At 41.1% G+C, this 26,080-nt stretch overlaps 1 protein-coding gene across 10 annotated transcripts in view; it reads right to left on the reverse strand.

The window, feature by feature from the left end:
• CCDC57 (coiled-coil domain containing 57) overlaps window positions 1-16,374 on the reverse strand; it is a 95,054-nt gene extending 78,680 nt beyond the window's left edge. For 5 of the 10 annotated variants that reach the window (XR_009761291.1, XM_061615974.1, XM_061615968.1 and 2 more), the window contains exons 1-2: window positions 12,030-12,224; window positions 3,615-4,023 (exon numbers count right to left, since the gene is read on the reverse strand). Coding sequence is in view for 9 of the 10 variants with exons in the window: in XM_061615974.1 (XP_061471958.1) it covers window positions 3,615-4,023; window positions 12,030-12,135 (515 nt within the window). In the remaining variant the exon portion in view is untranslated. Of the gene's footprint in view, window positions 1-3,614; window positions 4,024-6,926; window positions 6,973-12,029; window positions 12,225-12,260; window positions 12,484-16,308 lie in introns of those variants that run through there. The other 5 variants (XM_061615970.1, XM_061615971.1, XM_061615969.1 and 2 more) reach the window with 5 other exon arrangements.
• Window positions 16,375-26,080: the final 9,706 nt, after the last annotated feature.

The raw sequence follows: 26,080 nt of genomic DNA on the forward strand, positions 1-26,080 counted from the left end.
ACAAAGTTTAATAATGATTGCATTTTGGAAGATCAAATTCAACATGTACTATGTGTACTTGAGCAAATGATAATTTCTATTCACACTCTCTTGAATCAAGAACACATTGCCCTAATTGCAATTCAGATGGACCTCTCATACACTAGATGTGTTTGTACACATTAATTTGTCTGAATGAAGAAGAGGATGTCATAAGCAGCATTCTAAGTCATTTACCTATTTTAATTCATATATAAGCAGAATAAGCTTATATATTATATTCCTGCTACAATCCAACTGGTAGCAGCAGAAGTTATAAGGTACATGTCTCATACCTTGCAAAACAAGACTATGGTAGCAAAGGAAGACCCCGATCACAATGGCCTGTATGCCACTAAAATCCTCTACATCTACGGTACATAATGGTTTGTAGCAGTTGGATAGAAGACAAGGCCAATACACAGCTGCATCAGGAAAATGGAGCAGAGCAGACATTCTGTTTAGCGGTTTTGATTATAGCACCCGCTAACCATTCTAAACCTTAACTGAACTGAAAATTATGAATAGTCCCAAGGCACCTTAAAGACTAATACATGTGCTGTGGGCAGTATAAGCATTCATTCATGGTCTAAAGTCCACTTTGTAAAATGCATGAAGTGTTATCCTCAGTTGGCAAGTACTTATGTATAGAGGTACAGAGAGAAAATGTGACTAAACAAGGAGACAAAAAAAATGACTGAGAGCAGGAGCCAGTGGGAGAGAACAGTCCACTCTACTGAGCCCCCTCCACCATGGAAGTGCCCTCTGAAGTCTTTGCACCAGAGACCGCAGATCAGAAAAGGTACCGCCAGGGCCAAGAAGATGCCAGCATGGTTAACGAGCAAAGTCAAGGAAGCTCTTAGAGACAAAAAGTCTTCCTTCAGAAAATGGAAGTCTTGTCCGAATGAAGAAAATAAAAAAGAACACAAACTCTGGCAAAAGAAATGCAAGAAGACAATAAGGGATGCTAAAAAAGAATTTGAGGAGCACATTGCTAAGAACATAAAAACCAACAACAAAAAAATCTATAAATACATTCAAAGCAGGAGACCATCTAGGGAGGCGATTGGACCCTTGGATGATAAGGGAGTCAAAGGTGTACTAAAGAACGATAAGGAGATTGCAGAGAAGCTAAATGAATTCTTTGTATCTGTCTTCACAGTGGAAGATGTAGGGCAGATCCCTGAACCTGAACTAACATTTGCAGGAAGGGATTCTGAGGAACTGAGACAAATAGTGGTAACAAGAGAGGAAGTTCTAGGCTTAATGGACAATATAAAAACTGACAAATCACCGGGCCCGGATGGCATCCACCCAAGAGTTCTCAAAGAACTCAAATGTGAAATTGCTGATCTGCTAACTAAAATATGTAACTTGTCCCTCAGGTCCTCCTCCGTGCCTGAGGACTAGAAAGTGGCAAATGTAACGCCAATATTCAAAAAGGGATCCAGAGGGGATCCCGGAAATTACAGGCCAGTTAGCTTAACGTCTGTCCCTGGAAAACTGGTAGAAAGTATGATTAAAGCTAGATTAACTAAGCACATAGAAGAACAAGCCTTGCTGAAGCAGAGCCAGCATGGCTTCTGCAAGGGAAAGTCCTGTCTCAGTAACTTATTAGAATTCTTTGAGAGTGTCAACAAGCATATAGATAGAGGTGATCCAGTGGACATAGTGTACTTAGACTTTCAAAAACCGTTTGACAAGGTACTTCACCAAAGACTTCTGAGGAAGCTTAGCAGTCATGGAATAAGAGGAGAGGTCCTCTTGTGGATAAGGAATTGGTTAAGAAGGAGAAAGCAGAGAGTAGGAATAAACGGACAGTTCTCCCAATGGAGGGCTGTAGAAAGTGGAGTCCCTCAAGGATTGGTATTGGGACCTGTACTTTTCAACTTGTTCATTAATGACCTAGAATTAGGAGTGAGCAGTGAAGTGGCCAAGTTTGCTGACGATACTAAATTGTTCAGGGTTGTTAAAACAAAAAGGGATTGCAAAGAGCTCCAAAAAGACCTCTCCACACTGAGTGAATGGGCGGAAAAATGGCAAATGCAATTCAATATAAACAAGTGTAAAATTATGCATATTGGAGCAAAAAATCTTAATTTCACATATACGCTCATGGGGTCTGAACTGGCGGTGACCGACCAGGAGAGAGACCTCAGGGTTGTAGTGGACAGCACATTGAAAATGTCGATCCAGTGTGCGGCAGCTGTGAAAAAGGCAAATTCCATGCTAGCGATAATTAGGAAAGGTATTGAAAATAAAACAGCCGATATCATAATGCCGTTGTATAAATCTATGGTGCGGCCGCATTTGGAATACTGTGTACAGTTCTGGTCGCCTCATCTCAAAAAGGATATTATAGAGTTGGAAAAGGTTCAGAAGAGGGCAACCAGAATGATCAAGGGGATGGAGCGACTCCCTTACAAGGAAAGGTTGCAGCATTTGGGGCTTTTTAGTTTAGAGAAAAGGCGGGTCAGAGGAGACATGATAGAAGTGTATAAAATTATGCATGGTACTGAGAAAGTGGATAGAGAAAAGTTCTTCTCCCTCTCTCATAATACTAGAACTCGTGGACATTCAAAGAAGCTGAATGTTGGAAGATTCAGGACAGACAAAGGAAGTACTTCTTTACTAAGCGCATAGTTAAACTATGGAATTTGCTCCCACAAGATGCAGTAATGGCCACCACCTTGGATGGCTTTAAAAGAAGATTAGACAAATTCATGGAGGACAGGACTATCAATGGCTACTAGCCATGACGGCTGTGCTGTGCCACCCTAGTCAGAGGCAGCATGCTTCTGAAAACCAGTTGCCGGAAGCCTCAGGAGGGGAGAGTGTTCTTGCACTCGGGTCCTGCTTGCGGGCTTCCCCCACGCACCTGGTTGGCCACTGTGAGAACAGGATGCTGGACTAGATGGGCCACTGGCCTGATCCAGCAGGCTCTTCTTATGTTCTTATGTTCCATAGAACAGGGAGAAGGAGCCAAAACTTCAACCTGGGATGCTTTCTGGGAAGACCAGGATCCGGTGAGCTGCTTCAATAATATTAGGTCAGCCATCACGGCATGGTGCCCCATGGGGTTTAGCATTTTGGCAAGCCACTTTGGTAACAACACAGCAACACTGCTTGATTTTCCCACCATTGCGGTTTATCTTTCATCTACCTTCTCTACAACAAAACTTTTACTTGCAGCAGTTCGAAGAAAAATGAAGGCTTTCTTCCAGAACCAAATACATATTCAAAATGCATGTATGCACACGCATATATATTGTTTTCATAAAAGCAAACTTCAGATAGTATATATGTGTACAGTGTATTTTACATATATATATATATATATATATATATATTACAGGTTAACCACAGAAAGTTGCTTTTTTCAGGCTGAAACCTGTAACTGACCATGACAACTACAACTTACTTTTAATTAACAGTAAAAATTGTTTGCCCTAACATCTATTACAGCGGGCATGCACTGCAGTTTAATCAATATGCATGCACTGATGAGTTAATAGTGAATTGTTCTGTACACAAACACTGCTGGATTAGGAAGGCTGAATTTCTATCATACCTACATAGCACCAGATTTCTCTTACCTGTGAAGCTGCTCCAACTCCAACTGGTGTTCTTTAAGCTTTTGTTGATATTGGTATTGCAGAGCCTCTTGTTTTTTTGTTTCCTGAGCAAGTGCCTGCTGCAGCTTACTTACCTGTATTCTAAGGTCACTAACCTCAGCCTGTTTAGTATTTTCTGCCATTTTCAACTGTGTGAACAAGTTATCATAGCGCTCCAGCTCTCTGTCTCTCTCCTCTAAGACTCTAAGGTTATAGGTGAAGTCTTCCTTTAAACTGTTGAATTTCCTATACATTTCTTGAAGCTGCTTTCTGGTTTCATGCAGTGATGTTTTCTGAAAGTGGATTTGACGAGTTTGTAGCTCTTTCAGTTCTTGTTCCTTACAGATAAGAAGTTCATTCAACTCTTTCTCTATGCGTAGCATCGTTGAACCTGAAAAAGTATCATTAATCAGAGCAGACATTTTTCTTTCTATCCTCTTATTGTTTATTTACCTCTTATTGTTTACCTCTTATTGTTTATTTACTCCTAAAGAGATTTATATCCTGTCCTAGTGCACACACTCCACTCAGGGCAGCTAGTAAAACCTTCTAGAAATACAGTAACGTTCTAAAAATATATAGAATGAAAACAGAGGAAAGGTGCAACAGATAAAACAGTGACATCAGAGATTCAATGCAAGCTTAGGTTCCACATAATATAAGCTGCATAAAAACATATTTAGCTTATGAAGATACTAACACAACTAAAATCACAACGGATAATAGGTGTATCAGTTAATTTACAAAGGGACTGATTCTATCCTGATCATTATTATTCAAATTTGTGTAGCATTCAGGATTAAATATTGCACTGTATTGTATGATTGAGGATGCCTTTGATGACTTAACTGGAAACTTTAGTTGGCCCAAAGAACTGCTGCGAGGTGCTGACTGGAACCAGCCAGACAGAAAATATTTTGCCAGTGCCTGAACAGCTTCACCAGCTTCCAGCCTGTTTCCAATTCAAAATTTTGGTGCTTACCTTTAAAGCACTATACAATTTAGGACCCAGTTGCCTGAAGGGTCCACTCCATAGGAATTTGTCTACACATTTAGATCTTACTACGGTCCTCCTCCAGGTCCCCCCAACTGGGGGTTAGTGATGATAGAAGAGAGGAGCTTTTTGGGTAGCAGTGCCTCACTTGTGGAATGCTCTGCGGGGAATTTTACCCAGTATCACCTTTGATGTCTTTTCAACTCTACCAGATCAAGACTTTTTATTTATGAACATATTTATTAACTTTTAATCATTCCAGGCAGTATTCAATCACAGAATGGGGAAGGAGCCAAATTTTGGCAGTTTTCCCTCTTCCCAGCAACCTTCATGCCCTCTTAAATCTGCTTAATAAAATCAGTTATACTATATTTTGGAAAATTAATAAAAAGTCTTAAAATGTTAGGATTGTATCCAACTACATCATTGGGAATGTGGAATAACTTTGGCAAACAAGATGCAACTTTCTCTGCCAGCACCACTCCCAAATCTGCTCTAGTGGGTTGGGGGGAAACCCAGAACAGATCTGTGGCCACACGGGAAAAGGAGAAGGAGGGGAAGTTATGTTGTACTCATGGAAATCTTTCTGCACACTCAATGATTTCATTATATATAATCCTCTGTCTTTAAGGTCCCACAATACTCTTTCTTTTGCTGCAAGAGACTAACATGACTACCTTTCTGAAAATATTTTCTGTAAGATATCCTGGAAATGTGTACATATCAGTTCTTTAGTAAATTATAAATACAATGCTATGTTCTGCAGCTGCATTGAGCAGACAAGAGCTGAGGAAGCCCAGTGCTGGCACAAGGGGATGCCTTGACTCATTTCAGTGTGGGACACAGACCACAATTGTCCCCACCTATGTTACACGGATTCTAGGTGGAAAAGGGGCAGGCCTCATAGGGGCACCTTGCACCAGAGTTACAAGAGTGATCTACTAGATCTAGTGCACACACAATCTTGTACAGTTAGCCTTGCATGGGATGCTGCTTTGCAACTGCAAGTGTAACTAGAAGGTCTGAGCCATTCAAGTCACAACACAACTTGCAGAACCACAATGGGAAAAATTGTAAGAAAATAAATACAATTAACATATCACCTTTTAGTGGATACATTTTACTCTGCAATTGTGCTGAATAATCAGCATATTTGTAATCAGTTGTGTCTTTAGAAAGCAGCAAGACAATCCTACTAAGTGCTGTTCTGAATCTGTTTGAGATCATTTTCAGGGAGTATATTATATTCAGACTGTAGTACTAAACACACTTTTTTATTCATTGTAAGTACTTATATGCCAACATTCAGAGCAAAGCTCTCCCCAAGGTAGCTTACAAAAGATAGTTTCATATACATAACATTTATTAGGGAGTAGACAGCTGCTATAGCACAATGGGGAGGAGAGCCTGGCTGGAAGTCCAGAGTCTGTGAGTTCAAATCCCCGCTCATGTCTCCTGGGTGTAAAGGGCCAGCTAAAGATCACCCCCACAGTGAGTGGCTCAGGGGTTACATGCCCTACCACCTGTGCAGCCATGGGCAAGCTGCATAGTCCCAAGGAGCCCATTTCTCTGTCCACTTTCTACATGCCATGCATAATTTTATACACCTCTTGTCACATCACTTCTTACTCCCCTTTACTCTAAACTCTTGGGGCTTTTAAGCCCCAAATGCTGCAACCTTTCCTTATGGGGGAGTTGCTTCCTCCCACTGATCATTTTGGTTGCCCTTTTCTGAACCTTTTCCAATTCTACAATATCCTTTTTGAGGTGAGGTGACCAGAATTGTACACAGTATTGCAAAAGCAGCTGCACTATAGATTTATATTATTATTATTATTATTATTGTTGTTGTTGTTGTTGTTGTTATAATATTCATTAGATTTATATCTTGCCCTTTCTCCCAGTAGGAGCCCAAGGCAGCAAACACAAGCACTAAAAACACTTTAACACATCATAAAAAGACTTTAAAATATATTAAAACAAAACAACCATTAAAAATTATTAAAACAAAACATCTTTAAAACATTTTTTAAAAAGCTTTAAAAATCTATTTTTTATAAAAGGTTTAAAAACATATTAAAAAGCAATTTCAACACAGATGCACACTAGGATAAGGTCTCTAATTAAAAGGTTTGTTGAAAGAGGAAGGTCTTCAGTAGGCGTTGAAAAGATAACAGAGATGGCGCCTGTCTAATAATTAAGGGAAGGGAATTCCAAAGGGTAGGTGCCACTAAAGGTCCACTTCCTATGTTGTACGGAACGGACCTCCTGATAAGATGGTATCTGCAGGAGGCCCTCACCTGTACAGCGCAGTGATCAACTGGGTATGTAAGGGGTAAGATGGTCTTTCAGGTATCCTGGTCCCGAACTGTACAGGGCTTTGTAGACCAAAAGTAAAACCTTGAACTTAGCTCTGTAGCTAATAGGTAGCCAGTGCAATTTTTTCAGAAGCGGAGTGACATGTTAGCAATACCCTGCCCCAGTGAGCAGTCTTGCCACCGCATTTTGCACCAGCTGTAGCTTCCAGACAAACCTCAAGTGGCCCCACATAGAGAGCATTACAGTAATCCAGTCTGGAGGTTACCAGTGCATGGGCAAGAGTGGTCAGGCTATCCCGGTCCAGAAATGGCAGCAGCTGTCTTACCAGCCAAAGCTGTTAAAAGGCGCTCCTAGCCACTGAGGTCACCTGGGCCTCTAATGGCAAAGATTAATTGAGGAGCACCCCCAGACTACGGACCTGCTCTTTCAGAGGGAGTACGACCCCATCCAAAGCAGGCAACTGACCAATTATCTGAACTCGGGAACCACCAACCCACAGCATCTCCATCTTGCTAGGACTCAGAGTCAGTTTACTGGCCCTCGTCCAGCCCACCACCGAGTCCAGGCAGCGGACCAAGGCTTGCACAGCCTCTCCCAATTCAGATGTTACAGAGAAATAGAGCTGGGTATCATCAGACTACTGCTGGCACCTTGCTCCAAATCTCCTGATGACCACTCCCAAGGGCTTCATATAGATGTTAAACAGCATGGGGGATAAGACAGTACCCTGTGGCACCCCACAGCACAACTGCCAGGAGGCTGAAAGACAATCACCCAATGTTATTCTCTGAAAACGACCCTGGAGATAGATCGGAACCACTGTTAAACAGTGCCTCCAATACCCATCTCACTAAGTAGGCCAGAAGAATACCATGGTCAATGGTATCAAAAGCTGCTGAGAGATCAGGTAAGAATAACAGGGTAGCACACACCCTATCCTTCTCCTGATAAAGGTCATCCATCAGGGCAACCAAGGCCAATTCAGTCCCATAACTAAGCCTGAACCCAGATTGGAATAGGTCAAAATAATCTGTTTCATCCAAGAGCACTTGCAATTGCTGTGCCACAACCCTCTCAATCGACTTTCCTAAGAAGGGTTTTTTTTGTGACCGGTCCGTAGTTGTCACAAACCAATGGGTCCAGGGTGGGCTTTTTCAGGAGTGGTCGGATCACCGCCTCTCTTAGGGCAGCTGGAACCACTCCCTCCCACAACGATGCATTGACCACACCCTGGATCCACTCAGTCAAACCCCCTCAGCAAGCTTTAATAAGCCAAGAAGGGCAAGGGTTGAGAGGACACATTGCTGGCCTCATCACTGCAAGCACCTTGTCCACACCATCAGGCCGCATCAACTGAAACCATTCCCTAGAAGTTGCAGCAGACGTTGCACTAGATACCTCACTGGGGACTACAGTAAATGTGGATGGGGCATCAAGATTGCTACAGAGGCAAGCAACTTTACCCTCAAAGTGTCTTGCAAACAATTAACAGTGGGCCTCCCAAGGGTCTAAAACTCCATTTCCTGGAGTTGCTGTCAATAGACCCCTGACAATATGGAAAAGCTCCACTGGATGGCTACTTAAGGATGTGATGGTGGCAGAGAAGTGGGCCTTCTTCACCACCCTCACCATCACACAGTAGTCACGGTTATGATGTTTTATATGTGTCCAATCATCCTCACAGCACGCCTTTCGCCACTTGCATTCTAGCCATCCAACCGGTTTCATTGCCCTTAGTTCACTGGTGTACCAAGGTGCAAACTGGGCTCCACAATGCCGGAGAGGGTGCTCAGGGGCAAATGTGTCAAGAGCCTGATGCACCTCGCTATTCCACAGCATGACAAGGGCTTCAACAGGGTCACCTGCTCTATCTACTGGGAACTCCCCCAGGGCATTCAGGAATCTTGTGGATGCCATTAGTCTCTGGGGGTGGACCATCTTAATCTGTCCACCACTCCTGCAGGGGAGGATCGGAGCCATAAGTCACCACGAAGTGGTCTGGCCATGACAATGGGGTGACATCCACTCTCCCTTTCTCCAGACCACCTCTTCCTCTATCTGGAACAAAAACCAAGTCTAGAGTGTGCCCTGCCCTATGTGTTGGACCAGTGACAACTTGAGACAGACCCATGGTCATCATATGTATAGGATACATATATGAATGTTTAAAGGGCAGGACCTCTGTTTGTACACCTCCAAGTGCTACATGGAGGTCTTTTTTCAACAGGACTTTTTTTGCACTCAGAGCTAGGAAGATCTGTTGGAGAAATACTTTGCATCAGCTCTCAATGGAGTGAAGTAAACATTACCAATTTTTTTTAGGATTAGCCCAGATCCCATAGAAGCAGCTTGTTCATACTCTTTACTCTCTGGTTTACAAAGAATGAATCATTCACATAATAGAAATAATGTTAAAAATATGCACCAGCATTAAATATAATTAAGGAAAGGATACTAAAGCGAACATCTCTACTACCTAAATAGTTTTTGCTACATGTACATAAAAGAAAAAGCAGCTTTACATTTGAATAGGTGGGGCTGATAATGTTTTCTTCATTGTCTGTTTATTAACTGTATGCTAATTAAATAGTGATGGGTAAAGCTGTCAACTTTATTTCTTAAAGGTTAACAGGTGTGTACTGTTAACAGATGTATGATAGACAAAAAAATGTAGCAAGTGAAGCTTTAACCAGCATGGAAATAAAGCAATAGAAATGTAGCAGGTGAAACTTTATCATGCTAGAAAATAATTTAGAAACCCTATTGACAAATTCTTTTTCTTTTGTGCTTAGATCCTCAGAATGTCAATTAAACATTACTGAAGGTTTTTTAAAATTAAACTATATTTTATGTACTGTGCTCCTAAATGTATGTACTGGTGTGTCAGAATTATAAATGCAATTACCTAAAATATTTCTAATATATTTTTTAAAAAAACTCCCTTTATGCAATCCTATTCACACCTAGGAGTAAACCCCACTGAAACTTACTTCTGAGTAGACATGCATAGTATTATACTGTCAGTTAGCTGGATTTAGGTCCCAATGAAATCATGCCTTAAGCCCATTGATTTCTGTGGAATTTGTTCTCACATATTTTAAAATGTATTGATCTCCACCACCACTAAACAAAACAGAATTTGTTATTAGCCACATGCAAAGTGGTATCAGAAGACTTTCATAAGTGCTTTTCTTTAGAAAAAGCTTCTGACACATGCCTCATTGGTTAAATTTAGCCATTCAATCTTAGACAAGACCTTTCTAATGGTCCCAGGAGATCAAAATTGAGGCAACGCTATATTTTGCTCCTGCCCCTCCTGGAAAGGGAATCAGATTGAGGTTCTTGTTTTCTTAAAGAGCTTGATGTTTGGAATAAATTTACTCTTGCATTTTTATATTTTAAACCTGTAAACAATGTATGTCAAGAAATAGTGCAAAGAGCTTTGATCTATTAAGGTTTTAAGAAGTCTGCAATGTAATACAGCTATAAAAGGACAAATTAAAATCAGAACTTGTCTACTTAGCACTGACTAGGCTAAACTATTCAGCCCATTTTTAATAACTATAACTGTAATCCATCCAAAATTAATCCTATTCATTTTAATGGAAGAGATGGGCAGAGCAATCCTATAATCACATTGTGCTGGGGGGGGGGAGGAACTCCACTACTGTGCTGCGACAAACACACTCAAATCCTCTCAAGTACAAAACATTTATCTCCCCCACACCACCAATGAAAGACACTCAATCAGGCTCAAGTAATAAGCAAGAGAATTCCATGGTACGATCTATAAAGCAGGCACAGAGATGTTCAGGAGGTCCCTATTTCAAATCCCCCCATGAGCAAAGGTATAGTGTTCTGTCCTGACACTCCCAATTGTGGGAATGGAGTGGAATGGTGTTTGCATCTGGAGTCCTGAGGAAGAGTTACTTGTTAAGAATTCTAGACAGAGAAGTATTAGCAACACACTCAAAACCCTATCTGTGGTGTAAGGCCAGACTATTTTGTTCAAACTGCCCTTTTGGTATAGTTTTCCATCACCAGAGTTCCCTCTTGTGAGCTACAACTGTGCATGATATGAGACCACAGAGATACAGACCTATACCACATATCCTATCCCATTTTATGGTCTCCTTGCATAAGGTTTATATAACAGCGATAGTATAATGTGAATGTGATGCTAGTTACACCATAGACTATGCTCTGTCAAGAACACATAGATGCCAGTGATGGTTGATTTTTTAAAATATTGAAGTCAACAAGAGGGAAATGTTTTGCACCAGATCTGGGACTGGTATAAATTTGTGTCATTAATGGCACATACGGTGTAACTGTACTCCCCTTATCATACCCGTATCCCACTCATGACTCCACCCCATTCTGAGAAGTGTTAAACAACTATTGCCCAGTGACAAATATCCTCTTTTGGGGCAAGGTGCTTGAGAGGGTGGTGGTGGCCCAACTTTAAGCATGTTTGAAAGAATTATGATTGTCTGGATTCAGACCCAGTTATGGCACTGAAACCATGTTGGTCACCCTGGTTGGTGGCATTTGTTGGAAGAAAGATAAGGGGAGCTTCAATCCTGTTCATTGTCCTTGACCTCTCAACAGCTTGCAATACCTTTGACCATGGTATCCTTCTGGAGTGGCTCAGGGAGGCAGGGGTTAAGGGACTGTACTACAGCAGCTCTGCTTCTACCTCAGGGTGATATTTAGGGCCCATTTTTCAAAGGTTCTCCCCTCCTCAGCAATAGTGTAGTGCCAATTCAGAAGTGCAGGGTCCCTTCATGATAATCACAGCCATGTCCCCCCTTTTTTGCTGCTGGGTCCAGAATGCATTCCTTGTTAATGCCTTCTCCCACAACAACAGACATACCTAGGAGCTAATAACCATGAAAAGAGTCTTCTGTCACTCTGATTGGCTCCAATCTGCCACGCATGTTAGAAGACTCTTCCCAGTGGCTAACACACTCCCTTCATACTGATTGGCTCCTTTCATACTGATCGGCTCATCAGATGTTGGAGACATAGGGAACCTCCTGGGACCCTGCTCCCAAAAAGTAAGGGGTTTAAGACACACATACCCCAGACGACTACACCCCTGCTCCTCAGATTTCCTCTGTTGCATTTATTCTCTGATGGCAAACTAGAAGTCTGATATACAGGGAGAAAGGAAGACAAGGGGGCCATTCAGATTTCAGGGACAGTGTTATCAGCAAGGTTAAATAAATATTGCATCTCATAACAACAACAGCGATGTTATCGCTACCACCTTATTTTAAAAGCAAAGGGATTTGGTTCAACGGCATACATACCCTATGCCTATACTTCCTAGTGTCACTTAGCCACACAGACTGCCTAAAATTTTCCCTCTCTAAAACTGTATCCTATGCCTCTACACAAGGAATAAGATTTGAGATAAAAGCACCCAGTCCACCCTTTTCGTACAAAAGCCCCTTTCATTGCACAAACCCAGCAGACTCGGCGACGGCGAACGCCCCGTTTCCATAGAAACCACAGCTACTGGTGCGTCCTGAAAAACCTTCCTTCCGGCACCAGACGCTTCGGGCCGTTGGGGCCGCCCTTCGCTCCTCCCCGCTAATAAGCTGTTGGATTCTCTTCAGCGGCAAGAGTAACTTCTCCAGCCATCTCCCACTGTATCTGTTCCCACAAGATGCACAATTAAAAGTCCTTATCTCTCTTATCCGTCTGGGATCCTATCGTTTCCTACTTCCACCAATGGGAGGCCCTGTCCACATCCTCTTAGTATCCCTGTGACATATAAGCGCTGCATCTACCTCTCATAGTCCTCGCTCAAGACGCTATATATTTTCTTATGTCAAGGGCCAAGCTAGATGAGACGCTATTCAGGCAATTAGTAACTGAGTGGATGACTTTTTAAAAGTAAATAGCATGGCAGGGGGCTCATCCAGATCGAGACCCTGGCCTGGCCGCTAGAGGGGCTTGAATACTTTGCCATCCCAGTCCTCACCAATTGCCGCCAGTGCCTGGACCATTAACTCTGCCAATTTCGTACCATTACTTTACTAATCCCCATTCCGTCTTGCTAATCCTCACCCTCCACAAATATCCTATCGACATTTGCCTTCTGTAACTTCATTAGTTTTCTACTCAAAATTCCCAGTTAACCAGTAAAATTGTGCCCATTGTTCCTCTAAATGTGTCCTCTATTTCTTCTTTAATCCACCTCCCCTGCTTTGCAATATACATTGTTAACACTAATGGCCTATCTTTTTTTTAAAAAAAAAGGCATATGAAGCTTTGCCATAGAGCTTTCCTACCATATCTACACACTGGCAATATTAAAACCTATGTGTAAATATGCTTTTGGAACACCGTTGAAGAGGGGATTGTTAAATTGAGAGAGTGATTTGGAGTGAAGCATTGACAGGATGAGAAAGGTTAAGCATCCATCCCATATTGCTTCTCCGCTCTAAATACAGCGATTCGCTAATACAGCGGTCTCAATTAGACTAAAGCCCACTCATAGGCGCTTGTTCCCCTTTTACGGCAGTTTTCAGGCATTGCGCGCCATTCTATTCAATGGGTTCCACTTTACAGCGGTTTTCGCTTTACAGTGGGGGTCCAGAACATAACCCGCCGTATTAGTGGTGCCCTACTGTAAACTTCTTCTAGCCTCCCTTTCATTTTAAAAAACAGCATTAGAGGTCTGATACATTAATTTGTGTGTAATGTGTGGCTAGACCCAAACATCTGGATGTTTCTGGTCTTTATTCGCACACACACATCCTGTTCATGCACACATCTAAAAGAGTCCTTACATCGATATGGTAAGGATATTCCACCATGCTTATAATGTGTAATTGCAACCCACAAATATCCCTACATTAAATAGGAGAAGTGGGCAGGTTCAGCTTTTCTGACAGTGTGATTCCCATCCATAGTTGCAATAAAAAAACACACACAACGATCATAAATGAATACAAGGCAAACGAGCTCCAGGACTACGCCGCCATCTTGCAGGCACGCTAGCTCCCTCCAGTGCCCAACGCATTTTGTGCTGTGCATGAACCTCCATGAATTCCTGCATAGAAGTGCAAAGGACTCTGGGATACATTCAATTCACATGGAAACAGGTGCCCATGACAAGAAGCAGACCATATACCAAACGCCCAATGTTAGGATTAGGAAAGTTTCTTTATTGATCTATACATTTCTGTCTTCTCTTAGAAAATATTACAGTAAAGAAACATTAAGGGAACCAGAGCAAACCAGTTCAGTTTTAAATGAGGAAACACTTGTATTTGTGTAAGGCAGCGTAGGAGTTGAGGAATTGAAATTTAAACTTTTTTTATCCCTAAAATTTAAAAAATAAGGATCCATTGGTTTTGACATTTAAAACACACACACACACACGAATTCTGATGCAATTTATCCTCAGTGCACTGTCTATGTGAACCTTGGAGCAAGATGGAGTTAAAGTTTCATCATCTTCGTCAGCCCCACTGATTTGTCTGACTGGAAATAATATGACTAATTTCCTGTAGTGATTGTTTACTGTTGAAATAGCAGACATTTAAACAGTGGGCAGAGTTTGACTTGCTGAAGGAAAAAATTGTTCTCATTAAATATTTTAATGGAAGGCAGAGTATTAGGTTAGGAGGGTTTCTTTGACAGAGAGAGGAGGAATGGCCACTGTTTTCAGAAATAGTTATTTATTTATTTATTATATGAAGTATTTGTATCCTGCCTGTAATCATACTGATTCGGAAGGCAGCTAACAATATAAAATAACAATAAAATTAGAGAAGTTAAAACAATTGCAACAATTAAAATGGGCAACAAATAATGGCAAAGTATAAACAGCAGCAGCATTATATTACATTGAAAGTTGAAGAGAAGCACAATGTGTAATAGCCAGCTAAATCATAGAATAGACCCATCAAAATCAATGAACTTAAGTTAGTTAATGGCATTGAAGTTAATGGGTCTACTTTTGGTCTCTGTTTTCTTCCTTGTGTCTTTTTCTAGCTTGTAAGCCCCTTAGCTTGGGGCAAAAACCTGTCCTTTGTAAGGTGTCATGGATTAACAATAATAAAAATGTTAAATAAATTAACATAAAAATTAAATTAATCTAATAACAATGAAGAAGGGATTTATTTACAATTAATTAGAATATATAGATACAGTATATATATTCAGGGGAGTGGAAACAAATCCCTATGAGGAAAGACTGAAAGAACTGGGCATGTTTAGCCTTGAGAAAAGAAGACTGAGGAGAGATACCATAGCATTCTTCAAGTACTTGAAAGGTTGCCACACAGAGGAGGGCCAGGATCTCTTTTTGATCATCGCAGAAGGCAGGACACAGAAGAATGGCCTCAAGTTGAAGGAAGCCAGATTTCAACTGAACATCCGAAAAAAACTTCCTAACTGTTAGAGCAGTATGAGAGTGGAACCAATTACCTAGAGAAGTGGTAGGCTCTCCCAACACTGGAGGCATTCAAGGGGCAGCTGGACAGCCATCTGTCGGGTATGCTTTAAGTTGCCATTCACAGTAGTATGCTGCATCTCTGATGCTATCACAATACTGCCATATCTGGCTTAATGAATGCATGAAATCTTTTCTATTCCTCTCAGTAACAATGAATGTATTGGAGTTTGGTATATGTTGTAGTGGAGTTCAGAAATGAATAGTCTGGTAAGATTGGTGGTTGAAAGAAAAAAGAAACTTAAGGTTTATCACTCCTGGGAAATAAAGCTATTCTGAGTACAGAGATACATGTGGCCATTATAGAGTCCAGAGCTTGGAAGATTACTTTTTAAAAGTAATAAATTACAGTTACAATTACATGGCCCCCAAAAAGTAGTAATTACCATTACAATTACTACGGCTCTGAAAGTAACTGATTACTTTTCCTCAAAAGCAATCACTACAATTACATTTCCGTTACTTTTTTAAAATAACGCCTACAAGGTGCTGGCCTTGGTTGCTGCACACCTAAGTAGCCTAAAACAATGTTAAAAATAAACATACAGAGGTAGTAGAATAATTCTTTTTATCCATAAGATAGCAATGGTGGTCTCTCCACTGGTAGGGGAGGCGGGGAGGGAGGCAGAGGCCACTAGGACTCAGATCTTTGCACATCAAACCAAGTACAACCCCCCCCAGCCAGCATGCATAATCTCTCTCACTTAACCACCTCCCAGACCCTGCCCTGCCACCAACTAAGGGACACTCACCCAAGCAAACACTTTCCTGAGATGCAAGAAGTTAAAATACTGCAAATGCAGCACAGTAGCCAGAGAGGGTGGTGGAGGTCACTTTGTGTGCCAAGTGCAAACACAGTATTCACACACACACATGTTGTCATCTTTTACCTCCACAGTTCTTTATTCTGCTGCTGCATCCCTCTCCTCTATGCATGTCCTTGCCCTCTGGCTCCCTTTTCCCTCCACTCCGTTCTTCACCACCACCATCCATTTTTTAAACAATTGTTTTCTCCACTCCACCCCGTCTCATTCTCCACTTCCTCCCTTGTCACCTCCTACCCACCCATAGAGCCATAGCCATAGAGAGCTCTCCACCTCCTCCCTCATTGCCTCCTACCCACCCACAGAGCATGAGGGAAGAGAGATGCTGCACAGAAGCCCAATTTGAGGCACATGATTTTCATTCACAAATCAGAGGAGCAGAAGACTTCCCCTGCTTCCCCCCCCCCCAAGTAATGCCCAAAAGTAATGCTGGAAACATTACAATTACTCCACAAAAGTAATAAAATTACTCCTAGTTCTATTACAATCAAAATGTAAAGGAATTACCCACTCATTCCTCAAAAAAGTAATGAATTGCAAGTAATTTGTTACTTGTAACAAATTACTTCCAAACTCTGATAGAGTCATCACTCACACACTCTAACACTAACTAACTTTAAGAAGAAGGAAGTAAAGCCTGAGAAAAACAATCAACAAGTTGTTACTAAAGAAGGAATCAGCAAGGGAAAAATAGTTTGCCTTTCTTTCTATCATCCCCTGCTGGTTCAGGATACTTGTTACAAGTGTTGGTGTTTTACTTAGAATGGACACAACTTTTTATTTATTTATTTATTTAAATATTTTTATTCACATTTTATATAATGTTCAGAAATACAAAAGGAAACATGGAAAGAGAGAAACCCAGTCATAGAAGTACTAGACATTTATTTATTTATTTATTTATTTATATCCTGCCCTTCCTTCCAGCGGGAGCCCAGTGTGGCCCGTTTAGAAATTGGCAAACAAAAGATTAATCATCATCCCAAAGTGGACCTCCATAAATGGCTATGTGTGCTGGGAGGATGGCTCCGTAGATCATGTGCATTAATAAACTGAATGAAAGGAAACCATACAAGTTCAAATCTGTCTTTCTTGGCTCAACCTTATGTTTTTATGATCTGCGCAGTCAGTTTCTCAGCCAATGCTACTGTCCAGCACAACACATCTTGGTTAAAACCTTCAAACACATTTAACAATGCTAGCTCCAGCAACAGTAATGGATTGTCCCGTAATTAGAAGGATTTCATCTAATACAGCCACCTGAACATTTTGCATTAAAGGGCAAAACCACGACATATGTAAATAAGTTCCAAGATGACCACATAACCTCCAGCAATCTGGATTTGTAGAGCTTGTTATCTTGAATAATTTGACAGGAAGTCGTGTTACCACCTGCAGATCACCTTAAGAGAGTTTTCTCTTATTTGGGGTGATAGAGAGTGAAATGATGTTTTTCACCACAGAGCTGCCCATTTCTCATCTGCAACAGTCAAGCCCAGTTCATGGTCCCACATCATTTTGATCCTCAGCATGGATCCCATGGAAGATGCTAACAATAATTTATAAATTCTAGAGACCAATTTTGTTTATTATGGTGTGCATCTAACATTAATGTCTCAAAGGATGTAAGATCCCTTGTTGCCTGGATTTAAGAGATGTGTTGGCTGATTACAATGAAACCAATTCCACTTTACCCCTGTAAGACTTTCCTTTAGTTTCTCACCAGTAAGAGGTAAGTTATGCTCAAAAAGTCCCATATGTGTTAAAGATTTGCCTTTTCCCAGGAGTCTAGTTTGAATGCATGACTTGCTTGAGCCAGTGAGGGATGATAAGCAAGGGTTAATAATGGGGAGATAGGAGGCGAGAACTTTTTATACAAAGACTTCCATATTTGAAATGGTCACTCTCAGAAAAGGATGATGTATTTCTTTCAATCTCAAAACTTTAGGAAGAAAAGGGAAGGCTCTGTAAGACTGATTCATTAACTCTGTGCCTACTTATGACCAATCTACTTTACTATAAATTAAGGAACATAAGTGCCTCAATTGAAATACCTTATAATAGCATTTTAGGAGTGGTATACCCCTACACTCAACTGACCCCAGACTGTATAGAACGTTAATGCCAACTCTAGCCCTTTTGCAGCCATGTATGAACTTATTCAGTGTGTTCTGCCATGAACTTAGCATCCTTGGTGAAAGAGCAATTGGTAAAGTTTGAAAGAGAAATAAAAACATCAGCAGTATGGACTTTTTTACAGCTGCTATGCAACCTAGCCATTACAGATTTAGCTTAGATGACCACTTAAGTTCTTGTTTAATTTGTGATATGAGGGTAGCATAGTTCACTTTTTTCAGTAAAGCAATATTTTTTGTTAAGTATACCCATAGCTATTTGAGTCTTTTAGGACATTCCATGAAACCTGAAAGCTTTCTGGTTTGCCAGAGGACATTTGGTGTAACTCCAATATGCATGACCTCCGATTTAAACATATTTATCTGGAATCCCATCACACTGCCATACTGCTTCAAAGTGTTCAGTGTTTCAGGTACTGCCTCCAAAGAGTTTGTTAATATTAATGCTATGTCATCTGTAAATAGACTAAGAGTGTGGCAGGATCCCTAGACCAACAGAATGTATAGCTATTGCCAATGGTTCAATCAAAATCACAAAGAGGAGTGGAGACAGTGGGCAAACTGCTTCACTCCTCCACAAATTGCAAAAATCCTTGGAAACATCACCATTCAATCGAACCTTAGCAGCTGAATGCTGATGAAGTCTTATGACAGTATCTATAAAAATGTCCCCATATTTAATTTGGTTAGTAGAATTTGCAAGAAAGGACACAACCTTTTAGCCAAGAACACCTGGCAGAATCAATACAGGCTGAGGAGCAGAATTAAATTACAGACATGGGTGAGCATCCAGAGACATAACTTGGAGGATGAAGGTTCCCTGCCTCCCAAACCAACCTTATAAGGCTGTTCTGCATTATCAGGAACTAGAACCCACTTAAGACCAGCCAGCCTGACTAGTTCAATGTTAATTAGCTCAGGGATGCGGTGACTCTGACTGGCCTCCCTTGGCATCTCATTGGGTTGCAGAACTGTGCAGAGTCAGGAATTAAGAGTCAGTCTCATGGCTTTGAGCCAGGGCGAGGTTGCCTGATATGGGTATGAAGAGGGCAGGTGGTGATTGTTTCTCATCCTATGATTAGATACCTACACTGGGGAGAGGGTTATTTAAATAGCAGTTAAATAAGAATTGTCTGCGGCAGATCTTTTATTAATCAATAACACTGTGGCCCTTTCCCCCACCAGAATCTTGAGCCTTGTCTCTAAATTTCTTTGTCTGTGTGCAAATAATCATGTAGCTGAAAGAAACCAAAAGGACAGTTTGTCCAATCTCTACCTGGGAAGCAGAATGTTCCATCCATCAATCAACTCAAGAACTACAATATGTAATAAGCACAAAGAAGATTTACTGCAAAAAAGTACCCCAACCAAGAGTTCTGTTATTTTAATCTTGGCAGAGGAATCCTGAGCATGTATACTCAGAAGTAAAAGCACTCACATTAATGTGTATAGGACTACAGCCTGAAAGTGCAATTCTGTACATAACTACTCATAACTGCAGTCATATACACACAAGCCAGCCAGCCAGCCAGCCAGCCAGCCAGCCAGCCAGACAGATAGACAGACAGACAGACAGACAGACAGATAGATAGATAGATAGATAGATAGATAGATAGATAGATAGATAGATAGATAGATAGATAGATAGATAGATAGATAGATAGATAGATAGATAGATAGATAGATAGATAGATAGATAGATAGATAGATAGATAGATAGATGCTGAAAGGGAACCTCTGGCAAACTCATCTACAGTGTAGTGGTTCCTACACCTTTTCCCCCATAGGCCACCTGAAAACTACTGAGGGTCTTGGGTAGATCACTTAATGATTTTTCTGTCTATTGCAGTAATTGTAATGTGCTGTGCTAGAGGCTGCATGGTTTTAAATTGTATTTTTGCAGACATGCCAACACAGAGCACCTGAATGAAGCTCACAGACCACCAGTGGTCCACAGACCACAGCTTAGGAACCCCTGAACTACTGCAATAAAGTGGTAGATTTCCCCTGTCTGGATCCAGACAGTTATACTTCAGATAGATCCACTGATATTAATGGGACTTAAGTCATGAGCTGATTTGCACATAACATTAAATCAAACTATAGCTTGGTGCAAATGAGTAAACATGTGGGTTCCCAGAGAGACTACTGTGGCTGTTTTGATCCTCCTCCAGTCCTGCTGCTGCTGTGCTGTTGTGAGTTAAGCCATAGTTTGGCTTATGTCGCATCCAAATCTGGGTTCATGGTTTATCTTGCTTGAGACAAACCACAGGTGGTAACCCATTGAACAAACCTTGGCTACAGCTAGTGTTTTGTATTGAGCAGGTTTAAAACAAGCCCAGGTTCATACATAACACTAAGCATTTTTTAATGTTCACCGCCCAGAGAGCTGTTGCTAGTCGGGCGGTATATAAGCTTAATAAAATAAATAAATAAATAAATAAATAAGCCAAACCGTGTCTTATCTCCAGGTAATGCAGCAACAACAGGACCAGAGGGAAAGCAAAGTAGCCATGATATTTTCTCCAGGAACCTACATGTTTGTTTGTTTGCACCAAGCCATAGTTTGGCTGAATGCAGTGGTTCCCAAACTTTTTCCCCCATGGAGCACTTGAAAATTGCTGAGGGTCTTGGCAGGCCACTTAATTATCTCTCTCTCTCTCTCTCTTTTTTGCCTGTTGTACCAATGGTAATATGCTGTGCCAGATGCTCCCTGATTTTAAAGTATACTTTCACAGACATGCCGTGGACCACCTGAATGAAGTTTGTGGACCACAGTTTGGGAACCCCTGCTCTACCAGATTGCAAATCGTCTCTTGTTACACAAAACAACAGGGTGACAATCTGTCAAATCCCATTACTTTTGCTTACAAAGTATACATGGTGAAACTGTTTTCTTCAGACCAAAGAAAATTACATTTCTAGCTAGGATTTTTCCTTCTGCACTGCATAAAATTGTAGCAACTGTAAATAGACGGATCAGTTACATTCAATTGTATTTTTATTTCTCTGTATATCTTTTAGTGCAGGGAAGGAATAGAGAATCTGTGGCCTTCCAGATGTTGTTTGACTGCAACCCCCATCATCCATGACCATTGTCCATGTTGGCTGGGGCCAATGGGTATTGGAGTCCAACAATATCTGGAGGATCATAGTTTCCTCACATTTGTTTTAGTGTGTACAATCTTATTCTCTGGGTTAATACTTAATATGAAGCTAAATAGTTAAGACCTTTTTTAACTGAAATTGAATAATGGTGGTTGCTAAAAAAAATACCATAGAACCTGCTTGGCTTGATATGAAGCTGTGGGGAAAATCCTGAGGAACTATCTGTGCACATGTCACGTATCTTATTACTGCAGCATTTGCAAGACTGGGCTGGATTACTATGGTTCCACAACAACCAACAATGTACATCTGCTGGCTTCTGGCGGAATACTGTTTCATTGACATACTACATCTTTGTTGTATTCTGCTTTGTTTCTTTAAGTGATACAACTCAATAGAAACAGAATATTATGGCAAAATGATTATGACATAAGATTTTGTATACTACAGTCCACTTCATCAGATGCATGAAGGGCTATCCGGAGTTACTGGTATGATTACACATGGGTTTTGGGGAGAAGATAATAAACAACAGGGTCAGAGGGAAATTAAATGTAGAGAAGTACAGACACAGTTATGTAATTAATTGTGGCAATTCACAAAACAGCTGTCAATAGCACAGACATCCTTGCATTGGTAAGCCAATGAACACTTATAATATGATAAAAAAGCACTTTTGTCTCATTCTATAAATAATAGCCAATGATCAGTGGTCAGGAATGACGGGGTCCAACAACATCCCCATCCACTGAATACGTGATTGAATCCCACCCCAAAACAGGAACATTCTGGAAGCACCCTAGGTCTGAAAAAGATAGTGAGAGGCCTAATGTTCTCTCTGGAAGAACAGAAATCTATGGCATTAGAAAGCTGATGGGAAGCAGAATCTGTTGATATGCTAATGCTGTGAGCCACCATCTCATACTCATCCTGTACATATGTGTGTAAACCTTATATCATAGAAATATTGTAAATCTCAAGTGATCTTCATTCCAAGGCATCCAAACCCATCGTGCATGTTGGGACCCTTGAAACTCCTTGCTGCTTGGAGAGAGGGGTGTGCGTAACAATGTGATGCCTAGTCCACAGTATGTATGAGAGAATACTATTGAGGGGGACAGCCATACTATGGCTAGTTTTACATACAATTAAGCTGTAATTGAATTGTAACAGACTGTACTTTCATTTCATTTCATTGCCATTTAACCCCATTGTGTTTTTAATTCTTTACATTTTCTCTTTCACTAGGCCCATGTGTAAATATATCCATCAGTTGAGGACAATACTTCTTACGTATATTGAAGTAGACTCTGTTCCATGAAAGGTAATTGTGCCATAATAAAGGTGTCCATCTTTAAAGACTCTTCGTTGGTTTGCTGGAACAGATTAATACATCTTTCCAAAGAAATGTATACAGCTATGTACTCCAGAACAGCAGGGTTTTTTTCTAATGTGCAGCTAGACACATTTTGTGCAGTGTCAAAAAAATTGTGCAATATGAAATACATTTTTGTGCAGGTGAGCATAAGGGATTTAATAAGGAGCTAGGTAGTTTCTAAAAAACAAATAGATGAGAAAAGAAAAAGAAATAGAAAATGAAGATACTAGTTCCTTTCAAATCTTCGTAACATTTTATTAATAATATATTATGGGACTAATTACATGATTATTTCAGGGCAGCCAGTGTGCTGGCTGTTTGTGCAGTAGGGAAAAAAGCTTAGAAGAAACTCTACAGAACAGGAAAATAAAACTGACAGAAGGAACTGATTGCTGTAGGGATGAGAAGGATGACATTTTTTTCAGCAATAGTATTCTGTGAAAGTACACTAGGGGTAGGGAGCCTCAGGCTCAGGTGGCACCTTCTGCCTCTTTCCCAAGGCTACACCCTTCACTGGCCCTGCTTCACACCCTGAGTGTTTTTGCCTGACTGGAACTGAGCTGACTGAGCTGACCTGAGCTCTGATTATGTCCCGTGTGTGCGTGCGTGTGTGTTAGCCTACCGCACACAGGTAACATTTACATTCATTGCTCTGCCAACTTTTGTCTCTGTCCTGCCTGCCACTGGCATGTGGCCCTCAGAAGGTTTCCCAGAAGGGAATGCGGCACTTGGTCTGAACCTGATTCCTCAGCCCTGATCTAGGCTACATACTTTAATTATTATTCACTTTTAATTACTGAGGAACCATGGTAAACTGTACTTCAGTGAGGGCAGGGTAGGCTAGGGATGTATAATTTATAAAATCTTAGCACCCTCACCAAACTACAATTCCCAGGATGCTTCTGAGGGGAGCAATGACACTTAGATTGGTTAAAAATGCTATATAGTTGTAGTGCAGTTTGTGTAGTATATAGTCTTTGTGATGGGAATCTGCAAACTGATGTGCAACAGAAGTACTATCTGAAGGGACAGTGATTTTAGTCCCTGTAACAAATGAGTAATAACAAAGATACAATTATTTCACACACAAAAATACCATCCAAGAAGATGTTTATTCCATATGAAAGACATGCAAACATATTATATATTTAAACTGGGGAGGAGAAGGCAGAAAGGAACCTTGTATGCTGCTCTGTGATATAAGGTACTGAGGCATAGCATTCCTCAAAACTAAAATTAGCCATGTTGGTCCATAAGAAAAATTACAAAATCCATATTAGGGAAATTAATAATAATAATAATAATAATAATAATAATAATAATAATAATAATAATAATAATAATAATAATAATAATAATAATAATAATAATAATATAATTTATTCCCCTCCTTTTCCCCAGAACTGGGACTCAAGGCAGCTTACAAGAATTAAAACAAATAAAAACATGTAAGTAAAACATGCAGAAAAATTATAATTAAAGTGTAATTAAACTATCAATAGAATTAAAATCATTTATTATTATTATTATTATTATTATTATTTATTCAGTTTCTATACCGCCCACAGCCAACGGCTCTCTGGGCGGTGAACAACATAAATATAAAAATACAATAAGATAAAATCACATAATAATTACCACACACATAATAACAATTCTCAAAGCTAAAAACATATTACACAATTAATTTAGTATACCAGAGTGTTATAAATATACTAAAATATATTAAAATGCCTGGGAAAAGAGGCACGTTTTAACCCGGCGCCGAAAAGAAAGCAATGTTGGCGCCAGGCGCACCTCGTCAGGAAGACTGTTCCATAGTTCGGGGGCCACCACTGAGAAGGCCCTAGATCTTGTCGTCATCCTCTGAGCCTCTCTATGAGTCGGGACCCGGAGGAGGGCCTTCAATGTTGCACGCAGTGTACGGGTAGGTTCATATCGGGAGAGGCGTTCCAGCAGGTATTGCGGACCCGCGTCGTGTAAGGCTTTATAGGTCAAGACCAACACTTTGAATCTGGCCCAAAAACATATAGGCAGCCAGTGCAAACGGGCCAGAACAGGTGTTATATGTTCGGATCGTTTGGTCCTAGTCAACAATCAGGCTGCAGCGTTTTGCATGAGCTGCAGTTTCCGAACCGTCTTCAAAGGTAGCCCCACGTAGAGCGCATTGCAGTAGTCCAGTCTTGAGGTTACCAGAGCGTGGATAACTGAAGCGAGGTCGTCGCTGCCCACATAGGGACGTAGCTGAGCTACCAACCGAAGTTGGTAGAACGCACTTCGTGCCACCGAGGCTACCTGGGCCTCAAGTGACAATGAAGGATCTAAAAGAACTCCCAGACTACGAACCTGCTCCTTCAGGGGGAGTGTAACCCCATCCAGGACAGGTTGAGTATCCACCATCTGATCAGAGAAACCGCTCACTAACAGCATCTCAGTCTTGTCTGGATTGAGTTTCAATTTATTAGCTCTCATCCAGTCCATTATTGCGGCCAGGCAACGGTTCAATACATTGACAGCCTCACCTGAAGAAGATGAAAAGGAGAAGTAGAGCTGTGTGTCATCAGCATACTGATGACTACGCACTCCAAAACTCCTGATGACCACCCCCAGCGGCTTCATGTAGATGTTAAAGAGCATGGGGGACAGAACTGACCCCTGCAGGACCCCATACTGGAGAACCCAGGGTATCGAGCAATGCTCCCCAAGCACTACCTTCTGGAGCCAACCTACCAAGTAGGAGCGGAGCCACTGCCAGGCAGTACCTCCAACTCCCAACTCCATAAGTCGCTCCAGAAGGATACCATGGTCGATGGTATCAAAAGCAGCTGAGAGATCAAGGAGAATCAACAGGGTTACACTCCCCCCATCCCTCTCCCGACATAGGTCATCATACAGGGCGACCAAGGCTGTCTCAGTACCAAAACCGGGCCTGAAACCGGATTGAAATGGATCTAGATAATCAGTTTCATCCAAGAGTGTCTGGAGCTGGTTAGCAACCACCCGCTCTAAGACCTTGCCCAGGAATGGAACATTTGCTACCGGCCTATAGTTATTTAGGTTTTCTGGATCCAAGGAAGACTTCTTTAGAAGTGGTCTAACAGCCGCCTCTTTCAGGCAGCTGGGGACCACTCCCTCTCGTAAGGAGGCATTTATCACTTCCCTGGCCCAGCCGGCTGTTCCATTCCTGCTAGATTTTACCAGCCAAGAGGGGCAAGGA

The sequence above is a fragment of the Rhineura floridana genome, chromosome 3 (genome assembly GCF_030035675.1).
Source record: "Rhineura floridana isolate rRhiFlo1 chromosome 3, rRhiFlo1.hap2, whole genome shotgun sequence".
Lineage (NCBI taxonomy): Eukaryota > Metazoa > Chordata > Lepidosauria > Squamata > Rhineuridae > Rhineura > Rhineura floridana.